Source organism: Ranitomeya imitator, chromosome 4 (genome assembly GCF_032444005.1).
Source record: "Ranitomeya imitator isolate aRanImi1 chromosome 4, aRanImi1.pri, whole genome shotgun sequence".
NCBI lineage: Eukaryota > Metazoa > Chordata > Amphibia > Anura > Dendrobatidae > Ranitomeya > Ranitomeya imitator.
This window is the reverse complement of record NC_091285.1, coordinates 61,773,137-61,798,563: the sequence shown is the minus strand read 5'-3', so window position 1 is coordinate 61,798,563 and position 25,427 is coordinate 61,773,137. Positions and strand designations below refer to the sequence as shown.

Sequence of the window (25,427 nt, the reverse complement as noted above, 5' to 3'; positions counted from 1 at the left end):
GTTCTACAGGGTGGGCCACTAATATGGATACACCTAAATAAAATGGGAATAGTTGGTCATACTGGAAGCCTGTGCTAGCATTTCTTCTGTGGTGTTGCTATCAGTGTGTCAAGACAATCCAGCACAATGGGCAGCACTTTGAACACATTCTATAAAAGATCATAGACTTGAAAATAACTCATGAAAGAATAAAGTTACGTTAAAGCCAAGCACACCATTGTTTTTCTTGTGAAATTCTCAATAAGTTTGATGTGTCACATGACCCTCTTCCCATTGAAAAAAATAAAGTTGGATCCAAAATGGCCAGTTTCAAAATGGCCATCATGGTCACCACCCATCTTGAAAAGTTTCTCCCCTCCCATATACTAATGTGCCACAAACAGGAAGTTGATATCACCAACCATTCCCATTTTAATTAGGTGTATCCACATAAATGGCCCACCCTGTATAATCCCTTTTGATGGAGTCAAATACAAGGTGGTCAATGAAAGCAAAATTAGCCTGAGGTCAGACTCTGACCTCAGGCTGATTTTGCTTTCATTGACCACCTTGTATTTGACTCCATCACTTTCCTGATTATAGTTGTGTCTACTGATATTGTTCTTTGTTTTGTCACCCATCAGATTGTGATCCGGCTTTGTTTAGCAATCCCTGTCTCATACTCATTCTTATGGCCAACTCAGGGGGTCCCATAGTAACTCAAGATACTTGTACCGGTTTTAAAAAAAAAGCTCCTCATAGATCTGCTAGCTAGGGTGACTACCACCCAGTCTGCCTGATGTAACCTATTTGAGCTGACAGGTTCTGACAGGCTTAATAATCATGTTATTGGCAGCGCATGCTCTTTTAACATAGGCCAATGTGGTGCCAATAATGAATATTTTTGCTCATGCGTAAATTATCCAATTTCCCAACAGACGAACATTTTGCTTCCATTTGTCAATGTATTTAAAAAAATAGTGATTACACAAAAAGAGCACAGCGAGGTCAAAAATACTCTGTTGTAAAGAAGTCACAGTAAATGAGCAAGTGCTAGTCAAAAAATGAAAAAAAAATACAGGGTATTTAGTTAATACGTTTTTTTGCAAAAAAATGTATATTAAGCTGCTCCACCAATCGCCAAGGTATACCCATAATAGAGCAGTCCTATCTAATGTATATATTCCCTATCTGATGTATTTAAAAACCTGATCATCTGTATAGTACCTGTATAAGCAGGGTTCAGAGAGAAAATATCCATGTGGACATGCAGGATGGAACAGCTTTAGTGCAAATGGCCCACAGAGGAGTGGTGGACTCCCCAGTCTTGTAGAAACAAGAGAACAATTATAGAACCAAAAACACATGGGCTACTTGCACAGTGAACAAGTCTGTAGAAACCTGTTCACACCACCAAGAAACTTGAAGACACAAAAAGAGCACAGCGAGGTCAAAAATACTCTGTTGTAAAAAAGTCACAGTAAATGAGCAAGTGCTAGTCAAAAAATGAAAAAAAATACAGGGTATTTAGTTAATACGTTTTTTTGCAAAAAAATGTATATTAAGCTGCTCCACCAATCGCCAAGGTTCTAAAAAAATAGTGATTATTAGAAATATTGAGTAAAAAGGACAAACCTCTACATGTTCACACCTTCCCTTGCAAAGAAAAATAGAGCTAACTGGAACGGTGCTCCTTTTCCACAGATTTCAAACACTGCATGATACAAACACATACTCCATGCTTTATGGGACTGGTATTATCAGTGCAATTTCTAATGTTTAAAGTTAGTTAGACCTGCAGCTATGTAGGGTCTCAGTGAAGACTCCTGAAAGGGCATCCTTGGCAATTGCCCAGTTTACCCACTTAACTCTTGTCTGACATTGAGCACAGGGCAGGAGGTGGAGTTGTCAAAATAGGTACCAAGGCTGATTCCTGAAGATGAGAACATCTTGAAAATCACATTGTAATGATAAGTTTGTTTTTATCACATATAAAGCATGGTACATCTTTATTGAAATTGTATTTTAGGAATTGGGCAATCCGTTTTAAACATATTAGCCATTAAGAAAAAATGTAGTTGTTTCTGAAATTCCCTGAGGCTAGAGAGAATTATGGATATACTTGGATATCTATTCAGTTTTTTTATGTTGTGCCTGGTAAATCAGGATTTATGTAAAAAATTTATTTGGCAGGTAAAATTAAATATGTATTATCAGAATTTACTGTACAAGAATAAAGTCAAAATGATTGATTTTTTTCTACTCGAAATTCTAGGCTAATTTTTTTTTTCAATTTTGCATGTTGTCGAGTATTATTGTTAGTAACATTGTATATTTTAACTTTATGATAATTTTTTTTATATATATATATTTCAGATGGCTACACCACTGATGATATCGAGTTTTACTGGCGAGGAGGCAACCATGCTGTCACAGGTGTTGATAGAATTGAATTGCCACAATTTTCCATTGTAGACTACAAACTCCTCTCAAAAAATGTTGTTTTCTCTACAGGTATATCATCTTTTTCAGTTACTATATATTGTCATTTATACTTCTAAATTGAAAAGGAGAACAAGGAAAATGACTAATTTAAGAAGAACTATGTTTTCTAACCTGATATTTACAGTAATCAAACATTTCTTCTGTATTACACTGGTCAACGCAATTTTTCTGGCAAAAGGTTTTAAAACATATTTTAAGTCAATTTTGGATGCTGATTACGAATATGAACTCCGTTTTTGGCTATCACATCAGGATTTCGGGATTTTCAATTTTTGATGAAAATTACTCTAATCTAATGTTTTATGATAATAACACATGATTTTTGATACTACATTGTATATTTTTAATCAAGGAATAACAAAGATTACAAAGTCTATGTACAGCAAATCAAATATACTTACAGAATTAAACTACAAAATATAAAAAAAGCATATATATGGCACACAGATGAATGACAAATGGCAGTTATTTGAACTTTCTTTTCTTGGCTGATCTGTGATGTACAGCTTCTGGGTTGTCTCTCATCAAGCTCCAGCAATAGTCAGCCATCATATGTGAGTCCCACTGGCCTTGATACCGTTCTTCCATTGTTTTAATGTCCTGATGAAAACGCTCCCCTTGTTCCTCGCTCACATCCCCAAGGTTCTCTGGAAAAAAGTCCAAATGGCTGTGTAAATAGTGAATCTTGATGCTCATTCTACATCCAAGATTTCGCAGACTCATTAGTAGCTCTTCCACAGTCTCTTCATAGTTGTCTGCTTTCTTATTCCATAGAACATTTTGCACCACATTACAAAATGCATTCCAAGCTCTTTCTTCTGTCTCATTCATTGCTGTGATACAATTTGGGTCTCTCATAAGTTTTCTTATTTGAGGTCCATCAAATATTCCTGCCTTTTTCTTCTCTTCACTAAGACCAGGAAAAGTTGAACATATATAGTTAAAGCATTCTCCACTGTGATTGAGAGCTTTGACGAACTGCTTCATCAATCCAAGTTTTATGTGTAAGGGAGGAAAGACAATGTCCTTCCTATCCACCAGAGGATCATGGATGACATTCTTATCGCCAGATGCCAAACTGTGGCTGAGGCCATTCAGTTTTCACCCAATGCTCTGCTGTAGCTCTACTGTCCCAGTAGCACAGAAAACAAGGGTGTTATCATAACAAATGGGAATTATGCATGTTCAAAGAAAACAAAGATATTCTCATATTTATTGGGAGACTAAATGAAAACTAAATTTACCTTAGTGAACCGTATAAACCGGCACTTTTCATACACTACTTATATTTATCATGGAATTCTTGAAAATGGGCTGTATACCTATAGCACAAAAACGTGATGTGATAGAGAAATTATAAGATCAGATTTGAATTCAGCACCCTCAAATTAGTCTAAAACCGTTCTTAAAGTCCATGCCAGAAATTTTTTTTTTTTGTAGACCAGTTGTTAGGGTTGGCGGAACGCACCGAATATATTTATTAAGTAAGATTGGTGCGTTCACCACCCAGGATCCACCGTGCAGGAAAGAACCAGCTGCTAAGTGAATGGCGGCACTATATGGCGGTACAATGTGATTACACACACGGGTTAACTTCACCCTGTGTGAAGGAAGCGATCCCTGTTAAGTCACAGGGTCGCGGTACCGCACAGAGAGCGCAAGCAAGGAACCACAGAACTCTATCCCAGGACACAGGATTAGAGTTAGTGTAGACCTCTTGCGATCGCCACCACAATTGGGGTATCAGAGGTAACTATTATGCACAGAAGTGCATGCTGTTCCACACTAACGGACGCCACTAACCACCCAGACTTAGGTAAGGTAAGCGTTCTAGTGGCGCACGGCGCTGCACTGGCGGTCACAGCAGATAGACGCTGCTTCGTATGTTAAAGCTGTGAGTTTAGCCGGGCGCTAGATTGCAGCCATACACCTTACGTGAACAGTCATACACAAGGGATGGGTTTTTTAAGGAACGACTTGCACTCATCAACACACACTCGATAACAATTGTATACTAGCGCATGGCCGTGCGGTCATGCGAAGCTTATATAACTGCAGCACGTTCAGGACCCTTCAAAGAAGGACCAATGGATTTGCAGCAGTACCTGAGCATGTGACCCTAGATCTCCTTTGAGAGATCTTGCCCTGGGCATGCTCAGTGTGGCAAAGCAGGACTTAGACCCAGAAAAGTCTGCTCACCGCAGATCAGTGCAGGGTACAATAGCAGAGCCTGGAGAGGCAGTAGTAACCCTTTGCACAGTATCAGTCTCAGTGAGACGCTGGGAGCGACGTCTCCGCTGAGCAGGCTCCACTGTGGCTGATGCAGAATGGGAGACCGCAGCAGACACGGATCGAGATTCCCCCTGTGCAGCAGAGGAAACTCAACTCCTAACACCAGTGTTATGGATTATATAATAATATAAAATAAATATATATATATAATAATATAAAAAGACAAAATATGGATAGAAACCTCAATTTAGGTCTTTCCCATAAATTTCTTTAAAAAATAAAAAAAAACTAAGAGTAATGCATATGCTTTAATGAGGATAAGCCATCTGTTGTGACAGCTAGATAATTCTTTGCAACTTAGGAATACTATTTTTAAGATAGCTTTTAAAATTGATATTAATGAAGTGAAAAAAGAAAATATGAAAAAACTACTTGAAAGGTGTAAAGGGTTTCTCTGACCCTGTCTTTTCAGGAGCTCATCCTTCTTCAGCCACCTGCTTGCCGGGAGTGGACGCTCCTGCATGATTGACAGCTTGGATCACCATGTTGTTGTGTCACTGGCCTGAACTGGGTGCTGTCTATTGCTGCTGTAAGAGGCAGCCTTGCCTCTACAGCGCCAGAGGAACATAGTAACACTTAAACTGTCTAAGACAGGACTACAATGAACTTGGGTAGCATCAATGTTTACAAGCTGTATAGAAGATAGCTTGTAAGCACTGTGCATGTTTGGCCACTGCTACTCTATTGCAGCGGTGGCATGTATCCTGGTCAATGAGTTGTAAACAATAAAAAAATCAAATTTAGTGGAATTGTACATTATTTTAATAAGAATTAAATAGCAATTAAAGAGCAATATTTCTTTATTACATTTTCCAATTATACTCATGTTTTAAGATGGAAACAACCTTGAATGTGTTCACAGTGTACTCATTATCTGCCAAAGTCACATACAGAATTGTGAAGGATTATATTAATGAGAACATTTTGGAAAATAACATGGATAAAACTTAAAAAATTATACAGTATTCAAGTGAATTGTGTAATCTTTCCTTGCAGGCAAAATTTGTGTAGTTATTAGGGTTGATCGAATAGCTGGATGAGCTGCACTACCTGAGCCACTTGTGTGGGTTGTAGAGCCCGTCTCATGCTACCATGAGTGTGAAAGCACAACCAACATTCAAAAGTGACCAAAACATCATCCAGAAAGCATTGGTACTGAGATGTGGTCTGTGGTCCCCACCTGCAGAACCTCTCCTTTATTGAGTGTGTCTTGATAATTGCCAATAATTTCCATCTGTTATCTATTCCATTTTCACAACAGCTTCCTAAGTGGACAGTTTGATTTACTTGGAGTTATATTCTGTTGTTTAAGTGTTCCCTTTATTTTTTTGAGCAGTGTATTATCACCATATAGTGTCTGAATATAACCACCATCCTGTTCCTGGACAAAATCCACTATACCAAGACAAATATACGAATAAGACGACATACTTGTGATAAATAATACTGCTACACCATGACCAGACCTCTTATTGCCACCACATAGTTACCAAAAAAAATTGCCACTTTGTTTAATAGTGTCTAATATCCTGGCCTCTTCCTTTAATAATGTCACTCATCTTGGTCCCCATCATGTAGTAATGGTGTCCATCCTTTACTCATATCCCCTCTACTGCCCCCTTTCTTTAATAATGTCCACCATCATGGCTCATTTCTTTATAATGTTGTAATATCCCCATCCCGACTTTCTTATCTACTAATGTTTCCCATCCTGGCCCCCTTGTTTAATAATGTCCTCCATTCTGACCCTTTTGTCTAGTGCTCCCCATCCTGACTCCATAGTTTAATAAGATTCTGGCCCCTTTTTAATAATGTCCCCCAACCTTGCTCTCTTTTCCAAAACATCTAAAAAAAAAAACCAAAACAAAGAAAACCAAACTATTCTTCTGTCATCTCCCAATCCCATGACATGTGGTGTCCTCTCTTCTGCAGCCGACTCTGATTGGCCAGTGGCATGCGTAGCGATTGCTGTACAGGGTGGCTCTCTGCGCTGCATTGCATGTTAGCTGAGTGTGCGTCCTAGTGGGCCTCCTGACTCCCTTGGGGCCCTGTTGTGGTCGCAGATCAACACACCCCTGTCTTGACCAAATATTAATTTTTGCCCCACATTTGGTAATTTTTGTATCTAATAAATAAATCTAATTTCCTTTTTTTGGAGAGAGAAGACAAATATCACAAATGTGCAATTGTGGAATAATTTTAAGTGCAATTTTTAACCTGTAATATTTTTGCCAAAATCTGATTTAAACAGAAATAATATGTGTGTCAGGGTAAAGTATATTTTTTCTGCAAGTACATACTACATGCTAATATTCTATCCCCATAGGGGTTTCTATGTACAGATACATACAGTCAATTGCATGCAATTATTATTACTACGGATGACTAACTATTATGACACCATAGTAATTTGTCTTTCCTTGGCAATGAAGCAAGAAGTGACCAGGCTCCTTGAATCTTCTTGCTCTACTACCTGCATCAGTGACCCTATTCCTCACATCTCCTCCAGTCCCTTTCTCCCGCTGTCACCACTCACCTAACTAAAATATGTAATCTCTCCCTCTCATCTGAGATTTTTTCCTCCTCATTTAAACATGCCAGCATACATCCATTACTTGAAAAAAAACATCCCTTGGCCAGAACTGTGCTGCTAACTACAAATCTGCCTACAATCTTACCTTCATCTCTAAATTCCTGTAATGCTTGGTCCACTCCAGTCTAATCTGCTATCTCTCAGAAAACTCTCTTCTTGACCCTTTACAATCTGATTTCCACTCTTCACGCTCTACTGGAACTGGCCTCTCTAATGACCTACTAAGAGCTAAATCTAATGGTCACTACTCCATGCTAATTCTTATGGCTCTCTCTGCAGAATTCAACACTCTGGATCACCAGCCCCTTCTCACTGTGCTCACTGTCAAAAACTGAGCTCCTTGTGTTTCCTCCCTTCTACAAAGTTACCTATGCCTGATATTGTTATTTCCATGTGTGGTTCTACCATTACTCCCCAGCATCACGCCCGTTGTCTTGGTGTCATCTTTGATTCAGATCTTTCATTCACTCCTCACATCCAATCACTTGCCCGCTTATGTCACCTGCACCTCAAAAACATCTCTAGACCTTTTCTTAACCTTGACTCACCAAAAACTCTTATTGTAGCTCTTATTCATTCTCGTCTGGACCATTGTAGTAATGGTTTTCATAGATACATTGAAACCACTATTGTTATTAGGAAAAGAATAAAATTTGCTCAAAAAGACTGCTCATTCTCATTGCACCGTCAAAGATTATGGCATAATTTGTTTTATTAAGAGTGTCTTTTTCATTGCTATCATGATTTTTTTTTTTGTTCGTTTCAGGTTCCTACCCTCGTTTATCTCTAAGTTTTAAGCTAAAGAGAAACATTGGATATTTCATCTTGCAGACATACATGCCTTCAATATTGATCACAATTCTCTCATGGGTTTCTTTCTGGATCAACTATGATGCATCTGCTGCTCGGGTTGCCTTAGGTAAGGAAAGGTTAATAGTATTAATAATTATCATTTTATATATGGTGTGCTCATCTGAACATCCTTTTATAGAATTCATGGTTTTCTATTTAATATCCACTTTTGACATGTATATTAGGTTATACATCAAAAAGGAAAATACGTGCCTAGATCAATGGCAAAGCTTCAAATCAATATGAGCATCAAAAAAACAAACTTAGAAGCAATTTAACCATAAAATTACAAGATTTTATTAGGACATACATAAGTACAACATAAATGAAAATAGTAAAAAATGGGGGTAGAAAATATGCAAAAAGAGAAACCACCAAAAGAGGCAATATATTATGCTGATGTTAAATGTACAAAAAATTCACAATCAAGTATATAAGTTAGGCATATTTATGCACAGGAAAACAACATAGTACAATTAGCAAAGTCCAAAGTGGAACTTCTGATTGTAAAAATTATGCCCGAAAGAAATTAGTATGGGGCACTATGCGCATAATGGTGAGCCCAGGCATGTTGATAGTAATGCCTGCCAAAAAAAAAAGGAGGCTTCAAAAGACATATGAAAAAATATACTGTAAGAGAGGCTACTCAGAAAAAAATACAAAAGAAATATTAAAAAAAAAAAAAAAGCGAGAATGCAAAAAGGAATATAATCCTTATTACAAAAGAGACAATCTCATACAGAAAATAAGACCAATTGGTTTAAGGTGCATGCAGTGATCTGAGTAATATAGCAGCCTATATGGAAAAGGAATGTAATCCTTAATACAAAAGAGACAAACTCATACCAAAATAAGACCAATTGGTTTAAAGTACATGCAGTGATCTGAGTAATATAGCAGCCTTCATATAAGTTAATTCACATTTGAAGAAAATTGTAATATAGCGTGTGCAGGAAAAACAGCCTGGGATATTACCTCAAGGTGGTGGCAGCAGCCAGACGTGCGTTTCGCATATAGCTTCGTATGAGGGGAAGTGTGTCTTCCCCTCAGACGAAGCTATACGCAAAACGCACGTATAGCTTATTTTTTTTTTTTTTTTATATTTCTTTTGTATTTTTTTCTGAGTAGCCTCTTTTACAGTATATTTTTTCATATGTCTTTTGAAGCCTCCTTTTTTTGGCAGGCATTACTATCAACATGCCTGTGCTCACCATTATGCGCATAGCGCCCCATACTAATTTCTTTCGGGCATAATTTTTACAATGAGAAGTTCCACTTTGGACTTTGCTAATTGTACCATGTTGTTTTTCTGCGCATAAATATGCCTAACTTAAATACTTGATTGTGAATTTTCTGTACATTTAACATCAGCATAATATATTGCCTCTTTTAGTGGTTTCTCTTTTTGCATATTTTCTACCCCCATTTTTTACTATTTTCATTTATGTTGTACTTATGTATGTCCTAATAAAATCTTGTTATTTTATGGTTAAATTGCTTCTAAGTTCGTTTTTTTGACGCTTATATTAGGTTATAGACTTTGGTGTGCATAAACTAACAATTCTAACATTAAAAAAAGAAAAAAATCTGAGAACAATTTTGGTAGCACGGTGGACATAACTATTGCCATAAGTTTTACCTCTCATTGAGAGTCGACTACGCTTTTACTGTGGTCAAAACCAGTAATGGGCTAAATCTTGGAAGTACAAATAGTCCTATGTTTCCTGCTGTGATTAAAATTTGTTAGCAAAGGGGAAATCCGGGACCCCCTTCTGCCCAATTCGAGAAAAACTATTTTGATTTAAGATGGGAAATTTAAGGTCTATCACCATATCACAGTAACGGTGCAGTCAATATTTTTTTATCCCACTAACTTTTTTCATGTTCATTGGTTTAATTCTCATAGCAACTGGCATGAAGTCGCATTTCTGTACAACATGTTGGTTTTACATTATAACATTGTTAAATTTACATTATTTTACATGCAACTCTATCAATAATTCTGAAAATGCATTTTGCTGCCAAATATTCCAGTTCCCCCCAAAATGTTAATTATAACACTAGAGTGTATCAAACAATTATGTTTTTTACTTTTGGAAATATCTACTGGTAAGTCGCTAGATTTTTTCTAGTAACATTATTGCACCTCTCAATAGTTAACCCCTTCCCGACATGTGCTGTACTATTACTGCGCATGTCGGGTCCCCTGCCTTGATGTGGGCTCCGGCGGTGAGCCCACATCAAAGTCGTGACATGTCAGCTGTTTTGTTCAGCTGACATGTGCGCACAATAGCGGCAGGTGAAATCACAATTCACCCGCCGCTATTAACCTGTTAAATGATGCTGTCAAATGCTGACAGCGGCATTTAACCGGCGCTTCCGCCGCGCGGCCGGAAGTGAGCGCATCGCCGACCCCATCACATGATCGGGGGTCGGGGATGCATCAGGATGGTAACCATAGAGGTCCTTGAGACCTCTCTGGTTACTGATGCCGGCCTGCTATGAGCGCCACCCTGTGGTCGGTGCTCATAGCAGTCTGCATTTCAGTTACAGTACATAGCAGGGATCTGATGATCGCTGCTATGTAGCAGAGCCAATCGAGTTGTGCCAGCTTCTAGCCTCCCATGGAGGCTATTGAAGCATGGCACACGTTAAAAAAAAGTTTTTAAATATATGAAAAAAATAAAAAAACATAAATGTTTAAATCACCCCCTTTCGCCCCATCCAAAATAAAAAAAATAAATAAATAAAACCTACACATATTTGGTATCGCCGCGTTCAGAATCACTCGATCTATCAAAAAAAAATCATTAACGTGATCGCTAAATGGCGTAGCGAAAAAAAATTAGAAACGCCAGAATTACGTTTTTTTGGTCGCCGTGACATTGCATTAAAATGCAATAACGGGCGATCAAAAGAATGTATCTGCACAAAAGTGGTATCATTAAAAACATCAGCTCGGCACGCAAAAAATAAGCCCTCACCTGACCCCAGATCACGAAAAATGGAGACGCTACGGGTATCGTAAAATGGCGCTTAGATAAAAAATAACCAGACATGTTAGGTGTCTATGAACTCGTAATGACCTGGAGAATCATAATGGCCAGTCAGTTTTAGCATTTAGTGAAGCTAGCAAAAAAGCCAATCAAAAAACAAGTGTGGAATTGCACTTTTTTTGCAATTTCACCGCACTTGGAATTTTTTTACCATTTTCTAGTGCAAGACATGGTAAAACCAATGGAGCAATTCAAAAGTACAACTCGTCCCGCAAAAAAGAAGCCCTCATATGACCCTTTTGATGGAAAAATAAAAAAGTTATGGCTCTGGGAAGGAGGGGAGCGAAAAACGAAAACGCAAAACCGAAAAAGGGCCGCGGCGGGAAGGGGTTAATGGTGGATCCGAGTCATTATGACTAGTGATGAGCAAGCGTGCTTCGATAAGGTGTTACCCAAGCGTGCTCGTGTGCTAACCGAGTATCTTTGGCATGCTCGAAAATTATGTTCAAGTCCCTGCGGATGGAGGCATGTTTCGCAGCTGTTCAAAAGCCGCAACACATGCAGAGATTTCCTGTTTGTTAGGCTATCCCTCCATGTGATGCAACTGTCGAATTGCCATGAGACATGAAGCCACCGGGACTTGAACATATTATTTGAGCACTCCGAAGAAACTTGGTTAGCGCCCGAGCATGCTCGAGTAACACCTTATCGAAGCACGTTTGCTCATGACTGATTACAACTTTTTAGACGTACATGTCATTTATTGGGTTTGGTACATTTTACAAATGTTGCGTACTTCCGCTGGAAATTGCAGTCAGGGACTGTTGTACATCATTGGCATACCATACCGGGCAGCACGGTGGCTCAGTGGATAGTACTGCAGCCTTGAAGAGCTGGAGTCCTGGGTTCAAATTCCGCCAAGTACAACATCTGCAAGGAGTTTGTATGATTTCCCTGTGTTTGCGTCGGTTTCCTCCGGGTTCTCCGGTTTCCTCCCACATTCCAAAGACATACTAATAGGGAAAATAGATTGTGAGCCCCCTCAGGGACAGTGATGATAATATGTGCAAACTGTAAAGTGCTGGGGAATATGTTAGTGCTATATAAAAATAAAGATTATTCTTATTATTATACACCACTACAATGGTGTAAATTTTGATTACTTTGTTGAGTGGGCTTTGCCTCTCCTGTTCTTCCCCTGCTATGCCCACATTGGCAAACATAAACAGGACTGGCATAATGTCATTAAAAGTTGCAAAATGTTTGCATAACTTTGAGTTGCGCAAAAAAATTGTAAAATTTCAAGGTGTTTTATGTCATAGAACTGATGAACGTACATTGCCGAATCGGGCATTATGAGTTCATTCACAAACAATTTCAGCTGATGCAAGAATCACAGCCTCTGTCTTTTCATACTGTATTATTTTTCTTTCATTTATATCTCCAGATAGTGGAAGGTGCACAATTTGTTTTCATAAATTAATAGTACAAATGAAGATTGAAAGAGAAGTACAGTGGGGCAAAAAAGTATTTAGTCAGTCAGCAATAGTGCAAGTTCCACCACTTAAAAAGATGAGAGGCGTCTGTAATTTACATCATAGGTAGACCTCAACTATGGGAGACAAACTGAGAAAAAAAAATCCAGAAAATCACATTGTCTGTTTTTTTAACATTTTATTTGCATATTATGGTGGAAAATAAGTATTTGGTCAGAAACAATATTTCATCTCAATACTTTGTAATATATCCTTTGTTGGCAATGACAGAGGTCAAACGTTTTCTGTAAGTCTTCACAAGGTTGCCACACACTGTTGTTGGTATGTTGGCCCATTCCTCCATGCAGATCTCCTCTAGAGCAGTGATGTTTTTGGCTTTTCGCTTGGCAACACGGACTTTCAACTCTCTCCAAAGGTTTTCTATAGGGTTGAGATCTGGAGACTGGCTAGGCCACTCCAGGACCTTGAAATGCTTCTTACGAAGCCACTCCTTCGTTGTCCTGGTGGTGTGCTTTGGATCATTGTCATGTTGAAAGACCCAGCCACGTTTCATCTTCAATGCCCTTGTTGATGGAAGGAGGTTTGCACTCAAAATCTCACGATACATGGCCCCATTCATTCTTTCATGTACCCGGATCAGTCGTCCTGGCCCCTTTGCAGAGAAACAGCCCCAAAGCATGATGTTTCCACCACCATGCTTTACAGTAGGTATGGTGTTTGATGGATGAAACTCAGTATTCTTTTTCCTCCAAACACGACAAGTTGTGTTTCTACCAAACAGTTCCAGTTTGGTTTCATCAGACCATAGGACATTCTCCCAAAACTCCTCTGGATCATCCAAATGCTCTCTAGCAAACTTCAGACGGGCCCGGACATGTACTGGCTTAAGCAGTGGGACACGTCTGGCACTGCAGGATCTGAGTCCATGGTGGCGTAGTGTGTTACTTATGGTAGGCCTTGTTACATTGGTCCCAGCTCTCTGCAGTTCATTCACTAGGTCCCCCCGCGTGGTTCTGGGATTTTTGCTCACCGTCCTTGTGATCATTCTGACCCCACGGGGTGGGATTTTGCGTGGAGCCCCAGATCGAGGGAGATTATCAGTGGTCTTGTATGTCTTCCATTTTCTAATTATTGCTCCCAATGTTGATTTCTTCACTCCAAGCTGGTTGGCTATTGCAGATTCAGTCTTCCCAGCCTGGTGCAGGGCTACAATTTTGTTTCTGGTGTCCTTTGACAGCTCTTTGGTCTTCACCATAGTGGAGTTTGGAGTCAGACTGTTTGAGGGTGTGCACAGGTGTCTTCTTATACTGATAACAAGTTTAAACAGGTGCCATTACTACAGGTAATGAGTGGAGGAAAGAGGAGACTCTTAAAGAAGAAGTTACAGGTCTGTGAGAGCCAGAAATCTTGATTGTTTGTTTCAGACCAAATACTTATTTTCCACCATAATATGCAAATAAATTGTTAAAAAAACAGACAATGTGATTTTCTGGATTTTTTTTTCTCAGTTTATCTCCCATAGTTGAGGTCTACCTATGATGTAAATTACAGACGCCTCTCATCTTTTTAAGTGGTGGAACTTGCACTATTGCTGACTGACTAAATAATTTTGTGCCCCACTGTATGCTTCTTTCCCCCTTTGTCAGTCAATTCTTCTTTGCCAGTCCTGTCATTCACTCTCAGAAAATGCTTACATTTGCCTACAAATCCATCTTTAGTGAGGGATGAAATTACACCTTATGTTCTAAGAGAGGAGGGAGAAAAATTCTTACAAAAAAAGAAAAACCCGAGGCTTCTAATGAAAAACAAAAATGCATAAGTCAAGTGTGAGCCAGAAATAGCGTTATTCCTCATGTACACACATTAAAAGTTGAAATCACATACGAATGTACTCTTTTTACCAGTACATAAAATACATTTTATTTAGCAAAATTTCTCACTTTTCCCCTTCCTTTTCAGTTTCTCCCTAAAGTCAGTGTCCATTTCTGGACCTATCTGATCCATTTTTTTCAATATTATATAATCTTTTCGTAAGGGTTTTCTGGTATGTTTTTCTTGGCTCACACTTGATATGTCTCAGACTTCCATTGCGAAGAATCAATAAGTACTTGAAGAAGTTATTCAACACAGGGATAAGTTATTAATATCGTAGCAATTGACAACCTCTTTAAAGGGAACCTATCACCCCCAAAATCGAAGGTGAGCTAAGCCCATCAGCATCAGGGGCTTATCTACAGCATTCTGGAATGCTGTAGATAAGCCCCCGATGTATCCTGAAAGATGAGAAAAAGAGGTTAGATTATACTCACCCAGGGGCGGTCCGGGTACGATGGGCGTCGCGATCCAATCCCTCCCTTCTTCTTACGATGACGTCCTCTTCTTGTGTTCACGCTGCGGCTCCAGCGCAGGCAAACTTTGTTTGCCCTGTTGAGGGCAGAGCAAAGTACTGCAGTGCGTAGGCGTCGGGCCTCTCTGATCTTTCCCGGCACCTGCGCACTGCAGTACTTTGTTCTGCCCTCAACAGGGCAGACAAAGTACTTTTTTTGATTATGATTAACTTCTTTAAGCTGGTTTTGGGCATAATGAACCAAGAGTGGACCCACTGGACCGTGATACCGAAACTTCCCCAAGTGAGTGCACCAGGTTTGTCCAATGCCTATACAGGGATCGTTAGGGAGCAAGCTCAGAGGCCTCTAGTACCACGGATGCCAGGACCAGGGGCCTGCTCAGGGGTAGCGCACAAATGGAGATGGGACTGTGAATTAGGGAGAGGGATAGAGCAGAGCGGTAAGGGAGCACGAGATGTATGGAGGAGGTAAACCACGAGATGAGGAGGGTAAAGGGCAGAGGGAGGCAAAAGTGGAGATGGTATACAGACTTGAGAAGAGACGGAGGAGAAAATGGTAGCAGGCTCCAGGAAGACACAGGACAGAGGCGGACACTGAAAGAAAAGCAGGTAGACAAGGGGTTAAGACACCAGCGATACAGGGCATCAGCAAGCGGCAGCAAGGCGGGCCTGGACATAGGAGACTAACTCAACAATCCGGCGCCTCCACTAGGGGAGGGTGGCCTGAAATACCTAATGTCTGCCCCTATTGGCCCGGCAATACTGCCGTGTCAGGTCACAGCACTAGATAAGGGGGAGGAGTGTGCACGCGCGCAGTCCCTAAGGCGCATATGGGAAGTGACAGGGTGCATGGCTGGCAGCAGTGAGGGAGCGCGCCAACACACCCGAGCAGGCACGTGATGGGAGACAGTCCAGGGAGAAGCCTGCAGCAGCGTGGAAGCGGCAGTGAAGGCGGAGGAGGGAGTGGCGAGCATGGCGCTGGCGGTGACAGCCCCGGGGCCGGCAGCAGTGAGCATAGTGGTAACAGATAGTTCCTCTGCTTGACAAGTGTCCTAATAGCTTATTATCACATAAGAGATCCTGTTTATCTGGTTGGCAAGAATGTAGGGTCTTATTTTGTATCAACATGAATTTACTTGATAGTCTGACGCTAGACTTCAAAGGCAAATCTGTGGTGGAGCCATGACATTTTATTTGTTTCTCCATTCCAGATACTTTTACAGTGTAACTTTAGTCCAATAAGTTAAGTGTTTTCTCTTTGAAACATTTCTGACAATTGTTCAGTGGATGAATTCAGAGAAATAATCTAATGTTTCTTTTTCTAGGAATCACCACTGTACTGACCATGACCACCATCAACACTCATCTTCGGGAAACACTACCTAAAATTCCATATGTGAAAGCCATTGATATGTACCTTATGGGGTGTTTTGTTTTTGTCTTTATGGCTTTGCTGGAATATGCATTGGTCAACTACATATTTTTTGGTAGGGGACCACAAAGGCAAAAAAAGGCAGCAGAACGAGCTGCAAGTGCCAACAATGAACAATTGCGTATGGAAATTAATAAGGTATGTATTACTATGGCTAAGTGTAGAATTACTTGAAAGGGAGATATGAAGAGACTGGTTATTAGCCACTGCCAAACACTGCAATTTTCCTCACCATACGTTACTTACAGTATAACTGGATGCTGCTGGAGCAGATATTAGCTATTTGTGGGGTTGCAAGGTGGCAGACCTAAATTGATCTTTTTATAGGTCATCAATACTTTAGTCTAAGGCAACCCCTTTAACTTTGATGGCTTTAGCTTATGTTGTCCATAGAAAACATCCACAAGTACAGTAAGAATTGTATAACCTCAGTTTTCAGAGGGCTTGGAGTTGCTCAGCAGACTATGCAGAAGGCCCTTTAGAATAACTAGGGGCAATGGGTAAATCCCACCAACTAGTCATTTTCTCCAATTGTGTAACTTCAGCAGTAGAACCTCTCAGCGATCCTCTCCAGCACTTTTTAAGATCGAAGTTCTCACAATGACTGCAACCCAATGTGACAAATGTTTATATTTGAATGTGATTGACGCCATATACCACAATTTTTATAGTACTTCAAACTAACATTGCTTGTAATTCACAATGCAGCTCCATCATTAGGTTTGTTGTCATTTTTAGAAGTCTGTCTTGGCAACAGATCCTGTTTATATAAATGTATTTTATTTCACGCCATTTATGGATAGTCACATTTACGTTATTCATTGGTATAAATACACCACCTGCGAACAACTGACATATTGCATCCTAATTATGTCCTTATATAATCCTCTATAGTAGCTTGTGTATATTCTGTATCTTCTTACTAAGTCTAATTAGTGCAGATTGTGCTCACATCAAATTAGCATGTGGGTTTTGGTGAATCATATCAATATATTCTGCTAAAAAGTTTGACCCACAGACAGCATGAAACTTCCTTATCATTCTCATCAACACAGATGAATAATTCAGTTACATCTGTATTCACGACAAAAAATACTGTGGGTATCTGTTTAGGATTATATTTGCAAATGTTTCATCCATATCCCTAGTGATGTTATCTAAAGTTAGAAAGCTGATTAAAGGGACTCTGTCACCTGAATTTGGCAGGACTGGTTTTGGGTCATATGGGCGGAGTTTTCAGGTGTTTGATTCACCCTTTCCTTACCCGCTGGCTGCATGCTTGCTGCAATATTGGATTGAAGTTCATTCTCTGTCCTCCATAGTACACGCCTGCGCAAAGCAATCTTGCCTAGCGCAGGCGTGTACTATGGAGGACAGAGAATGAACTTCAATCCAATATTGCAGCCAGCATGCAGCCAGTGGGTAAGGAAAGGGTGAATCAAACACCCAAAAACTCCGCCCATATGACCCAAAACCAGTCCCGCCAAATTCAGGTGACAGGTTCCCTTTAAATAATACGGGCTACAGAAAATATGAAAGTCACCACAGCATAAAACCTAATTCATATTTGTTTCACCCAACATGGAAAGTTATCACCTAGCTTATGATATCCCTTTGATTAATGCAGCCATTAGAACGGCCACTCATTACGGGAATGGAGCTCTGGAATGTTGTGCTGAAGTGAAGTACTGCTGGATGAACACAAGTACTCTATTCATTGTCTTTGGGACCTCCCATAGACAATAGACAATTTCACCACAGCCACCATTCTGTGCCCATGAGAAATTTCAAAGCTCTGACCTTGGGATCTTAACACAGTTTTCATGAGCCCAAGCGATCAGAAATTCATCAACTATTCAAAGGACAGGTGACAACTTAATTCATATTTGTTTCAACCAACATGGAAACCTATCACCTAAACTATGATATCTCTTTGATTCATAGAGGTGCAGCCATTAGAACGGCCAACGATTTCGAGAATGGAGCTCTGAAATGCTTTGCCGAAATGAAGTCCTAGCTAGATACATACATTGTCTTTGGGACTTCAATAGAAAACCAAGTGGTTATCTCTGGCAGATCCATAGACAATAGACATTTTCTGCACAGCCACCATTCCATGCCCATAGGAAATTTCAGAGCTCTGATCTTGGGATCTTAACACAGATGAGCCCAAGTGATCAGAAATTTATCAACTATTCAACGAACAGATGATAAATTTAAATGTCAAGAATAACCCTTTAAAGAGTTATTCCAATCTCATTACTGGGTGCTGGCCACCGGAGGTGATGCTGCAAAAAACATGATATATAGTTTTGTGTCAAAAAAACAGATGAGAGGTAATGACATACCACCCATAATTACATAACAAGTATGGTTCCACCATGCGCTTCCAAGTTTACCCATCAGCCTTTGAGGAAGACAAATCGAAACACAGAAATATATAAGATAGGGCAGATTTGGGAAGTATACATATAGGATATATGTGCAGAACTAACAGTTGCCTCCAGACCCGAATGCCTTGAGTGGAACTAAAGCTATATGCAGCACATAAGACATTACTAGTATAAAATTGTTATAAGAGGTACAATACATCAAAGCTGTAGATGTAGAGCTTCGAAATACACCACTGGCAATATTAAAAATAAAACTTAGTTTATGAAAATTACATAATACTTCCCCATGTAGTTGTGTAGCACAGGCAGTTTGAACATTGGACATGGATGCCATATAATACTATTTCATTCAGCAATATATTGGAAACTGCAATGTACATTGGCTAAACAGAGGATGAACTGAGCTTCAATGGGCAAATAGTATTCTGAGGATTCACTTAATTGGGTTGTCTGAGACTTTAACATTGATGTCCTATCTCTAGAATCTTTAAGGCAGATCACCAATGTCTGAGCAGTGGGGATACAACACCTGACGTCCCCACCAATCAGCTGTTCTTGGTGCTGGCGATGGCCGGAGCTGCTCAATTGCAAAGCTGCACATCTTCATCAACAAAATAGTTACCAAAGCTAAGCACTTCGTCTGTGCCCCCTATTAATGGTCAAACTCAAGCTTAAAGGGAATCTGTAAGCAGATTTTTGCTAGCTAACCTGAGAGCATCATAATGTAGGGCCAGAGAGTGTGATTCCAGAGATGTGTCACTTGCTCAGCAGCTTGCTGTAGTTTCAGTACAATTATTGTTTTATCAGCAGGAGATTTTCATTTGGGTACTCGGTATTACAAGGCAGTCAGGCTAATATGTGTGGCCACGCCCCCACCAGTGATTGGCAGCTAGCTGAGAATGTACAATGTTCACAGTAAGCTGCTGCCAATCAGGAGTGTGGGCGGGGTTATACACAGCTCAGCCTTCTGGCCAGTGTTACATCTACAACCGATAAAGCAGAGATTCAATCAAAACTACACCAAGCAGTCTAGTAAATGATACATTGCTGGAATCAGGCTATACACACATACATCATGTAACTCTAAGATTACATAGCAAAAATCTGCTGAAAGATTCCCTTTAATCCTAATTATTCAAACATATCTGCTCAATCATTGTTTTTTAAATTAAAAATATATCTGATCAAATATATTGTTCAGTCATATGCAGTATCATTTAACTGTTTCTTTACTTTAAATATTTTTTTTGTAGTTTGCCTTCATTAATTGCTCTATGTTGTTAGATTTTGTCATACTAATTATTTTTTCTACATTTTATTAAATAGAAAATTACTTTGTACTATCTGACAACTTTTTCATAGTCGCTATAGCAACCAATGTCTTTACAGTACAGAATAAGCCAATTATATACCAATCTAGAGATCATGTTATTTATTTCATTTTCTCCTGAATTGCAGATGGATCCACATGAAAATATTTTATTAAGCACACTTGAAATTAAAAATGAAATGGCAGCATCAGAAGCTGTAATGGGGCTTGGTGATCCAAGAAGCACTATGCTGACCTACGATACCTCCAGTATCCAGTACCGGAAAGCTGGATTACCGCGACACAGCTTTGGACGGAATGCCTTAGAACGACACGTGGTTCAAAAAAAAAGCAGACTACGGAGGCGCGCATCTCAGTTGAAAATAAACATTCCTGACTTGACTGATGTAAACGCTATAGACAGATGGTCACGCATGATCTTTCCAGTGGTTTTTTCATTCTTCAATGTCGTCTACTGGCTCTATTATGTGAACTAAGACTAATAAGCCATACAGTAGACAGGAACTGGATGTCTGTTCAGATAATATGTGAAACCAGAAGTGGGGCTTAGAAATTAACATTCAGGACACAAGCTATTTTAAAACACCTTAGTTGCTGGCACTCACCATCCTGCTGTATGCTGTACAGATCCATTCTAGACTCATTAGAATTACAACACCCTTTCATTTTCTTTTCGATCCTTAAAATTATTTTATATAGGTTAACACGGCTTTTCCTTGTGTACACGCAAGTGCATTGAAGTGAGATGCTAAAGCAATTGGTCATTTTCAAACTTTTCCAGAGTCACCCATACATTGCATGGTTTGATTGATGCTTTTGAAGACATTTCAGCTGAAACCGTAATAGTTGTGGATGGAATGGAAAAAACGTCTTGAAACTGAACAGTTGTGATTTTACTCCGATTGATGACGACCATAAAGGACCTACCATAATAGTTGTCACGTCGGCCTTTGAAACGACATAAAGCCATGATCATGTAGATGGAATTAAGACAGTGAAGATACCTTTAGAATCCATCAGGCAACAGGGTATGGCTGCGGTCTCTTAACCTCCTAAAGTTTTTTTACTCCAATGTGGATAATGGATCTTCTTGGAAGAAAGCGAGTCCTGTTTCGGTAACATATGCAGTAAGGAAGGCGAACTTCAAAGGAAAATGAAATGGTTTCTCTTTCAATGAGACGTGTATTGATTAGTGCCCACATGCATGGGTTTTCCATTTCTCATCATCGATTTATATTAATTCTCCATTTGACTATCTGTTTCTGTCTACAAATCTAATGGCGGAAAAATGCATAAAATCCCACCCTTGTTCACATGCCCAAAATAAGAAATGATAATCAGATGTCAATGTAGCTGTACATCATTGTGGCACAGTCCATCAGAAAGCTACACAATATTAATGCAGCAAAAACATCATAAAGAAGGAGTTGCATAGACTTTTTCAAGCAAGAGTATACATTGGCAAAGAATTGTCAGTATCTTGAAAAGAAGACTTATGTGAAATGCTATTTTGCATCAGATATATTTTTTAGGCCAACATGTATTTGATTTTGCTGATTCTTACCAGCTTTGAACACAAAAAAGCTGCTCGCCTTCATGGCATAAGTCCATTTCAATAATAAAAAGACAAAAAGTTCTGGAGGACATAAATAGTGGAAGGGGCATCAACGAAGCAAATTTACAGGTTATAGTGATGAACGACTCTTGCGGTTAATGGTGAATCCATTGAGTACTGTTTGACTTTCAACATTACCTTCAACCTGATAACAAGTGATGTTTTTGTCCTTTTAACAGAAAATTTACTTTTCTACCTTCATTAAGTTCAAAATCATCCTTCTATCCTGGAAAATTATATATATATATATATATATATATATATATATATATATATATACATATATATATAGGGTGGGCCATTTATACGGATACACCTGGGTGGGCCATGTATATGGATACACCTAAATAAAATGGGAATGGTTGGTGATATCAACCTCCTGTTTGTGGCACATTAGTATGTGAAAGGGGGAAAAATTTTCAAGATGGGTGGTGACCATGGTGGCCATTTTGAAGTCGGCCATTTTGGATGTATCCTTATAAATGGCCCACCCAGGTGTATCTATAAATATGGCCCACCCTGTATATATATATATATATATATATTACAAAAAAGTGAGAGCAGCACAGAAAAGAAAAACAAAAATCAGGGTTCAGGGCCCCTCAGGCATGTACCAAACCTTGTCATAGAAGTCCAAAAATCAGAGGCAGCAGACCGTTCTGGATATGGTTAAGAAGGTATTCAAATTTAATGCCATTATGGGCTATTAAATTTGAATACCTTCATAACCTTATGCAGAATGGTGTGCTGCCTCTGATCTTTGGACATATATATATATATATATATATATATATATATATATATATATATACTGTTTATATATACATGAAATTGCACATTCATTTGTTCTAGATGATATGTTATTTCCATTATTGGTTTCTTTTTGATTTTCTGTTTCTACACTCATAAACTTGAAAAAAAGTTGTGCCTCTCATTGATTTTCTTTTTAATACTAATGACCAAAATCTACCGCAATGTTAATTTTGATATTTAATGTATACTCTATTCCATCAAGCATTTTTATATCCATTATATATACCAAAAATATGGCAAGATGTGTAGTCTGTATTCTACATATACTCAGTATGATAAGGTGGATGACCATTATTTTTTAAATTATTTTTAAGTTCCATATATTTAGACAAATTCATCTTCAGATGTTTCAGCAGCCATATATTATAATTTTTGAACATTGTTCAAAATGTCAGATCACGAAAAAGACTTCAGTGGCAATGAATGGATCTTCAAATTAATTGATCTTAATTTTTGTTATTGAAGTTAGTGTCTCTTTGCTTAAAGGGAACCTGTCACCCCGTTTTTTGAGATTGAGCTATAAATACTGTTAAATAGGGCCTGTGCTGTGCGTTACTATAGTGTATGTAGTGTACCCCGATTCCCCATGTATGCTGAGAAATACATTACCAAAGTCGCCGTTTTCGCCTGTCAATCAGGCTGGTCTGGTCAGGTGGGCGTGTTCACAGCGCTCTTTTCTTCCCCAGCTTTCCGTTGGTGGCGTAGTGGTGTGCGCATGTCCAGAGTTCCGACTTCCCTCCGCCCACGTGAAGACACAGCGCGCGATCTGCGCTGTAATCCCTTGCAACGGTGGGGGCGGCCATCTTCCTGGGGCCGCGCGTGCGCAGATGGAGTGCTCTGCTGCACGGGGCTTCAGGAAAATGGCCGCGGGCAGCCGCGCGTGCACATTAGAGATCGCGGCGGCCATTTTCCCAAAGCCGAGATGCAAACTCGGCTTTGGGAAAATGGCCGCCGCGATCTCTAATGCGCACGCGCGGCTGCCCGCGGCCATTTTCCTGAAGCCCCGTGCAGCAGAGCACTCCATCTGCGCACGCGCGGCCCCAGGAAGATGGCCGCCCCCACCGATGCAAGGGATTACAGCGCAGATCGCGCGCTGTGTCTTCACGTGGGCGCAGGGAAGTCGGAACTCTGGACATGCGCACACCACTACGCCACCAACGGAAAGCTGGGGAAGAAAAGAGCGCTGTGAACACGCCCACCTGACCAGACCAGCCTGATTGACAGGCGAAAACGGCGACTTTGGTAATGTATTTCTCAGCATACATGGGGAATCAGGGTACACTACATACACTATAGTAACACACAGCGCAGGCCCTATTTAACAGTATTTATAGCTCAATCTCAAAAAACGGGGTGACAGGTTCCCTTTAAAGACAATCAGAAGGGAACGATTAACCCATGACAGTTCCACAGGATTCTCCTGTAGGACCCAAGCCTTGATACAATAAGGTCCAGCAGAAGAAGACACTTTTGGAGGTGATGTTGAGCCAATCACTTACCACTTTAATATATTTATCATGGATCAAGTCACAAATTGCCAGTTAGACCTTACTGATTACTATTATTAGTTAATATTAGCAGCAATAACAAAATATGTAATGAGTAATAAAGATAGCAAATTAACTTGCTCAAACACATTTAGGGAGTCTCAGAGTTACATGTTGTATATAGAGCGGGGTCCTCAGAATTATTTCCCCTCGTGGGCCTAAGAAATTGACAATTTTGACAATTTCTATGGTTCTAAACAAAGAATTGCTTAGCAATTTATTTTAGGGAATTACTGTAAGAAGGGTATTAGTGAACTGATGGTAGAGTTGTGCAAAAAGATATGCTTGTCCAATGTCCATTCTGGCCTTCAGTCCAGCCAGAGCAGTTTTGACATCCTCAATCTGGCATCTTGGCCACTACTGGTATTTACTAGGCTCCACAACGTTGTGATGTTGTAGTTCGACGCATATCGTGATGTTGCATAATGCCTGTTGCCTGGTCCTCAACTAATGTCATGAATTGAGAACTTCTCTGGAGGACCGGACCGGACACAGGACAAATCTTTTTGCTCAACTGTAACCAGCAAAGTATGCCAAACATTAGAAAGCAAAATGTATGAAATAGTCTAAAATTGTTGCCAAAATAAACGTTACCTATGACTTATTCCTCCTAATTTTTGTAATTTGATATCAACATTGGCACGGGATACTGGTGTTGGAAGCTAAAGCTTTCTGGTTGTAGTCTTTGATACTGTGGCATGCAATTAATTACATCACAGATTCTCCTGAATGAAAATGGAAGCGGAAGAAAGATTATGAATGGTTGCAGTGAATTTGTATGGTGTACTAGTTGACCTTATCAAAATAGATTTTCTACATAGTGAAATTAGTTTCCATACAACGACTTAGCTTATGCTGTACAGAGAAGTGTAGCTTTTGGTCATGGTATTCTAAAGATGAATCAACGTTAAAGAGTTTATTGTCAACTTCTGTACTAGACATGAAATATTGACTTGTATTGTAATGTGCTTGAGGATCATACTGTTCATGGACTGCATGTAATCACTGTACACTAGAATGTGAACTTAGAATTACCATAGGAAAAAAAAGACAGAATGTAAACTCATCAATAGAATGTACATGTCGTAGCTAATCCGTTTCCTTAACCAAGTGCCACATTTATCAGCTTTGCCTGCTTTATTAAGATAAGGGACTGTATCAGGACCTTACATATTGCATGCTAGAATTATCGCAGGGTTCTGTGCATCGGGTACATCTTGTAACAAGTTTATTATTC

The 25,427-nt window shown here is 39.5% G+C and overlaps 1 protein-coding gene across 1 annotated transcript in view; it reads left to right on the top strand.

Annotated features, from left to right (window-relative positions):
- Positions 1-21,535, top strand: part of GABRB2 (gamma-aminobutyric acid type A receptor subunit beta2) — a 491,244-nt gene extending 469,709 nt beyond the window's left edge. The window contains exons 6-9 of the mRNA XM_069763784.1: positions 2,356-2,493; positions 8,136-8,288; positions 16,386-16,630; positions 20,344-21,535. Of these exons, the coding sequence (XP_069619885.1) occupies positions 2,356-2,493; positions 8,136-8,288; positions 16,386-16,630; positions 20,344-20,691 (884 nt within the window). The 3' untranslated portion in view covers positions 20,692-21,535. The remainder of the gene's footprint in view (positions 1-2,355; positions 2,494-8,135; positions 8,289-16,385; positions 16,631-20,343) is intronic.
- The last annotated feature ends 3,892 nt before the right edge of the window (positions 21,536-25,427 follow it).